The sequence below is a fragment of the Mastomys coucha genome, unplaced genomic scaffold (genome assembly GCF_008632895.1).
Source record: "Mastomys coucha isolate ucsf_1 unplaced genomic scaffold, UCSF_Mcou_1 pScaffold21, whole genome shotgun sequence".
NCBI lineage: Eukaryota > Metazoa > Chordata > Mammalia > Rodentia > Muridae > Mastomys > Mastomys coucha.
In genome coordinates, this window is record NW_022196904.1 from 75,468,610 (window position 1) to 75,474,634 (window position 6,025).

Here is a 6,025-nt window from a genome sequence, read left to right on the forward strand (position 1 = left end):
TAGTGCCTGACTAATTATTATCTCTAACTTTGTGGGACTGCTCTGATGATTTGTACCTAACTGCTATCTCTAACTTTATGGGACTGCTCTGGCAATTAGTGCCTAACTGCTATCTCTAATTTTGGAGACACTGTCTGATAAGACACCTCCTTTGTAGAAATTCCAAGCTAACTACAGCTAGGAGATCAATTAGGATTATTGAAACATTGTGGAGGCCAGGGAATAATGTTCAATCTTAGTGTTAACTATAACAAAATATTTCTTAGGGCACCTCTATGCCTAAATTAAGAAAGCATTCAGATCTCTCCACAGACTTAGCAGAAATCAATCTGGAACACATCTAAGTTAGGAGATTCCAGAAACTGACTGAAATACCCAGGAGACAAACTCCTTTTGGAGTCATAATGCCTCTTGTCCGTGATCAAGTTTTAACCCTGATACTGTAGACCTACTGGGTAAACAAGTGAGTGCAGCAAGTTAGTTATATTTAATTAAAGAACTGATAGTCTTATTGCTAGAGAATACTTCGTACACAGTTCTCTTGATATTTTTGAGGTAAAGTTTTTCATATATTTCTATTAGATCTGTTTGGTTCATGTTATTCTCTCCTGTGATTTTTAAAATTGATTTTCAATATGAGGTATTGGTCACATTGAAGGCTGAGTATTTAAATCTTTTTAATTTTTTTATTGTATTTATTTCAAATCAGTTAGTTTGCTTTTATATTGAGATAATCTGAGGCCAAAAGCATAGATGTCTATAATTGTAATTGTTCCCTTTCAGTTCCTTTTTATTTGTGAACAATCTTTGACTTGAGTTATGACATTTAAACAGAAGTTCTGTACTGTCTTGGAGCAATCATGAAAGATGTCCAAAACAGAATAATCTCATGAACCTAGTCTGGCTTCTATTGAACACACACCTCAGCTGCAGTTGAATTTCTTTGTAGATGTGAGGTCATACAACCTTGAAAAGACTTCATTCAATACTACTTTATGCACTCGCTCTGTTTACTATATTGTCTTTTAACTTCAACATTGTTCTTGTATTTTAAAGTACATAAATGGTAAGAATTTTTAAATCTCTGCATAGATATTGACAATTTTCATCTGCACATAAGAGATACCTTGCAAAATTCTAGGGGCTCAATCACCGTGACACAATACTACCCTTTGCTTCTTAAAACACAAAATGGTGTATAATTTTTTCTCATATTGCTATCATTGACCTTTTTACATGACCAACCTTCCTTTTCTGCAACATACTGCAGCCATAATTAAAAAAATTCAATGGATACTGTTTCCTATTCTCATTCCCAATTACTTTTTTCAAATTGAAAATTCAGCCAGAAATTTGTTACATGTCACACATATTAATTATAGTTTATATTTAATTTTACTGCTCACTTTACTTTGGTTCTGTGTTCTTGAAGAATATCTGTCAAATATAGGACATATATGCTTAATTATTCAGTGGATTCCATACTAATATATTTCGAAGAATATTGTTTTCTCTCTGTAACTTGATATAACAGTTTATTGTCATCTTTGTATTTAAATAAATTTTGCAAATAGGTATTATAAGTAGGTAAAGTTCACTAGCTCATGCCATTAAGTAATATTTTCTTTAACTTTTCTTCATTTCAGGCTCTTAGAAGCTTCCAAAATAAGACATCTAATACATTTGACTCAGGAAATAATAAAAACTAACTGTGGTTACCTCTCCACTTACCATCATTTTGTTACTTGCTTCCTGTATATTTAATAGTTACATTGTTCAGCTCTTCTTAGGCCATTTTGTCCCAAATATTGACTATAAATGTCAGAACTTGGATTTGAATATTGGGCATTATTCGGGGAATATGAGAGTATGAGATCACTATTAGGAAAATATGGTCTGACATTCCATAGTGTACATTAACATCAGTCAAGCTTAGATACAAACTCCTAAAAACAGAAAAGATGTCATGCATTGCAGTATATTGAGATTTATGTATAAAATGTCATTTTTTCAAGGACCCAGCTAGCCAAAATATATTCCAGTAACTGAAGACATATATATATATACATATATATATATATATATGTATATATATATATGTATATATATGTATATGTATATATATATATGTATATATATGTATATGTATATATATATATGTATATATGTATATATATATATGTATTATGTATATATATATATACTGTTTATAAACCAAAGAGTTCGTTTGATGGAATTGAGATTAAGATATCTAAGGTATTGGTGACTTTCAGAAAAGATATTGCTTCTCCATGAGAAGAAAAGGATGCCTGAAACATTTTAGGTTAAAATGTGCCTGAGTTTCCAGGCAAAATGACCTCTTATGAAGGTTTCAGGTATTCCAAAACCTGACTGAGATTTTTTTTCACTCCACCTTCTTTCATGTTCTTCTTTCTCACTTTCCCAACAATTCCCATTATGTCCGTGCCTCTCACTGTCACTCTCTTTTTCTTCATCACTCATTACATATATATGTATCTATGTATATATGACTGTATAGAACATGACTGTGTATCTTATGTAAATGAATATTGATTATAAATGTATAACAGCTTTAAAAATACTTTCCACATGTTAAATTTCTTTGGGTTTTCCTAATTGATACAAATAATTTATCCAGAAGAGGAAAATACCATGTATTAATCAACTTAATAATTATTAAGATTATCAGACAGTTATTATTATGGAAACATTATAAGTGCTTATCATCCTACTATACAATTAGACAGACTGGCACAACTACATGTATTACAAATTAAGCATATTTAAAAGGAATATGCGTGCCAAGAAAACATGGTTTATATTTTATACATAAAGGCACATTTTAGAAAACAAAGAGTTTTAAGGTAAATGCTAGAAATCTATCAATTATTTTAAGTTATGCTGTGTCCTACTTTTTTTTTCAGACAACCTGCACTTTGAGATGAAAGCCAACTCCACCCTGGTGACTGAATTCCTCCTGGAGGTTTATGCTGAGACCTGGGAGCTCAGGATCCTACTCAGTGTGCTATTCCTGCTGGTGTACCTGGGCAGGCTGTTAGGGAACCTTACCATCATCATTGCTACTACAGTGGACCAGACCCTGAACACACCCATGTACTTCTTCCTCAGGAATCTGTCCATCTTAGACATGGGATACATTTCCATCACTGTCCCCAGTACCTGTGTTAACTCTCTCACTGATCACAGGAATATTTCTGTGGCTGGGTGTGCAGCACAGATCTTTTTGTTCTTATTTTGTGCATGTGTAGAGACTCTTTTTCTCAACATTATGGCCCAGGACCGCTATGTGGCCATCTGCAAGCCTCTCCTCTACCCTGTGATCATGAACCACCAATTCTGTGTTCAGATGACACTGGCTTCCCTTCTTAGCTCTCTTATCATTGCCAGTGTGCACACTTTTAAAGCTTTCCAGCTGTCCTTCTGTCACTCTAATGTGGTCCCTCAGTTCTTTTGTGATCTGCCCGCTTTGCTGAGGCTTTCTTGCTCTGACACCTTTAACAACAAACTCTTAATACTTCTAACTGATGTTGGAGTCAGTGGTAGTTGTTTTGTCTTTATTGCCATATCATACATTCGCATATTATCAGCTGTTTTGAAGATTCCCATCAAAGGAGAGAGAGGGAAAGCCTTTTCCACCTGTGTCCCTCACATTGTTGTGGTGTCTGTCTTTGTTAGTTCTGCTGCCTATGTGTATCTAAGACCTCCAGGAAAAACCTTTGAAGTAGTTCAGGAAATGATTGTTTCTGTATTTTATACCATGGTTCCACCATTCTTAAACCCTATTATATATAGTCTTAGAAACAAACAGATAAAGGAGGCTGTAAGGAAAGTTATATCACGAGTTTTTCCCATATTTGATTATAAAATGAACATCTGTTTATCATGGTACATTAGGTGAAAAGTACTGATAAAATAACAGAAAATTATATACAAATACACAAGCACACATATGTGTACATACAGAAACACATATGCCACAACATTTCTTCCCTTCATTGAATAGATTTTTTCCACATATTTCCTGCTTATAGTTACACCTCTCTCTATTCCTCCTTGTTTCCCTTCATTTTCTCCTTCCATCTACATCCACCCCATTTCTGTTTCTCATTCTAAAACAAACAGGCTTCTAATGGTTAATAAAATGAAAACAAAGTATAAGTAGATATAACAAACTAGTACATCAGAATAGCACAAAACAAAAAAAGACCCCAAGAAAAAGCACACACACACACACACACACACACACACACACACACACAAGGAGAGAGAGAGAGAGGGAGAGAGAGAGAGAAGCAATAACAACAATAAAAACAAGATACATATGCTGTAGTAGTTTTAATGAAAATGGAGCCTATAGCCATCATTACTGCACAGTTCATTTCTGGAATATGAGTTGCTTTGTTGGAGGAGTTGTAAGCTATCAGCTGGGTTTTGAGGTCTAAGACACTCAATCCTGGGTATTGTGTTACTTCCACTTCCTGCTGCCTTTGGATACAGTTTTACTACACTCACCTACCTCTCAAGGACCATGTCTGCCTACATGCGTTATGCTTCTCACCAAAGGAAAATGACCTAATCCTCTTAATTGAAATCCAGCCAATTAAATTGTCATGGTGATTCTTCACAGCAATAAAACCATAACTAAGACATCGATTCTTTGTGTTGTTTTATTTATTTCTACTTTATTTCAATCCCAAGTTGATTTTTTGTCATCTACTCATCTTGTGTGTGATTTTTTTCTATTGTTTCTAGAGCTTTCTATTATGCTGTTAATATTTAACTTTAGTAGGAGATCTCCAGTTTTGTTTTGTTTCATTTTTATATGTACTTAGTAGTATGTCCCTGCCTCCTAGAGATGCCTTAAATGAGGAGGATAATAAAACCCAAACCAACCAACCAACCAACCAACCAACCAAACAAACAAACAAACAGAAAGTTGGAAAATCTTTATGTTGTCCAACTATTCCTGGGCCTGGGTCTTCCCTGGAATATGGTTGGTGTATCCAGTGATACTCTATTAGAGAGTGTTTCTTTCCCTTTCTCAGGAGGCATCAATAGCATGTGGCTCCTTGGTTAGAGGTGGGACTTTTTAATCTTTTCTCATTTTCAGTTCTGGGATTTGTTTGCCTTGGAACTATGCAGGTTCTTGGTATCCTAACAAAATTTGTCGTATTCATATTTTTTGTTGTTGTTGTTTTAATTCTTGGTTTTAGTACTAATTTTTATTTTGTAAGAAAGAGTAAGCATGAAGGTGGATCTGGGAGGATAGAGATTGTAAGAATAGTGACTACACCTTAAAACTTTATATATCTTTACTTTAGAGATGACAATATTTCAAAGTAATAATACTTCCTTTTGTCTCTACTTGTTCTTTCTTTTCTTCAATTCTTAGTAAATGTGACACTTACTCAAGTAAGTGTAGTATCACAAAGAAATCTTATGAACTACAGTATAACTTAGAGGCAAATAAGAAAGATAAGACCTGCCAGGCCATAGTGGCCCATGCCTTTAATGCCAGCACTTGGAGGCAGAGGCAGGCGGATTTCTGAGTTCAAAGCCAGCTTGGTATACAGAGTGAGTTCCAGGACAGCCAGGGCTATACAGAGAAACTCTGTCTAGAAAAACCAAAACAAAAATAAAAAACAAAAACCAAAAAAACAAAAAGAAAGAAAGAAAGAAAGAAAGATGAGACCTGCAAAACACAAAAGTATGATGTCAAGAGATATATGTCCATATATGTAGATATCTATATAGATTAGTTATAGAGAGATGAGAGACAGATAGATAGGCATATAGAGATAGATAGATAGATATATAGATATATAGGTAGATAGATAGATAGAGTCATGTGTGTTGTATTTTAAAGAAAAAAAGATAGAAAAAATTCAAGACAGTGATTATATTTGACAGAAAAACCACAATTGTTCAGAAGTGAATTGGTTCCTTTTCTGACACAATTACTCAGGTAACGATGTTAATTAAT

At 34.1% G+C, this 6,025-nt stretch overlaps 1 protein-coding gene across 1 annotated transcript; it reads left to right on the forward strand.

Annotated features, from left to right (window-relative positions):
- Positions 1–2,947: 2,947 nt before the first annotated feature.
- On the forward strand, positions 2,948–3,989 carry LOC116100629 (olfactory receptor 14C36-like). The gene has a single exon (XM_031384368.1). The coding sequence runs from the start codon at positions 2,963–2,965 to the stop codon at positions 3,938–3,940; it is 978 nt and encodes a 325-aa protein (XP_031240228.1). The 5' UTR covers positions 2,948–2,962; the 3' UTR covers positions 3,941–3,989.
- Positions 3,990–6,025: the final 2,036 nt, after the last annotated feature.

What these genes read in the sequence shown, in the direction of transcription:
- LOC116100629 (XM_031384368.1), top strand. Translation starts at nt 2,963, where the DNA reads ATGAAAGCCAACTCCACCCTGGTGACTGAATTCCTCCTGGAGGTTTAT.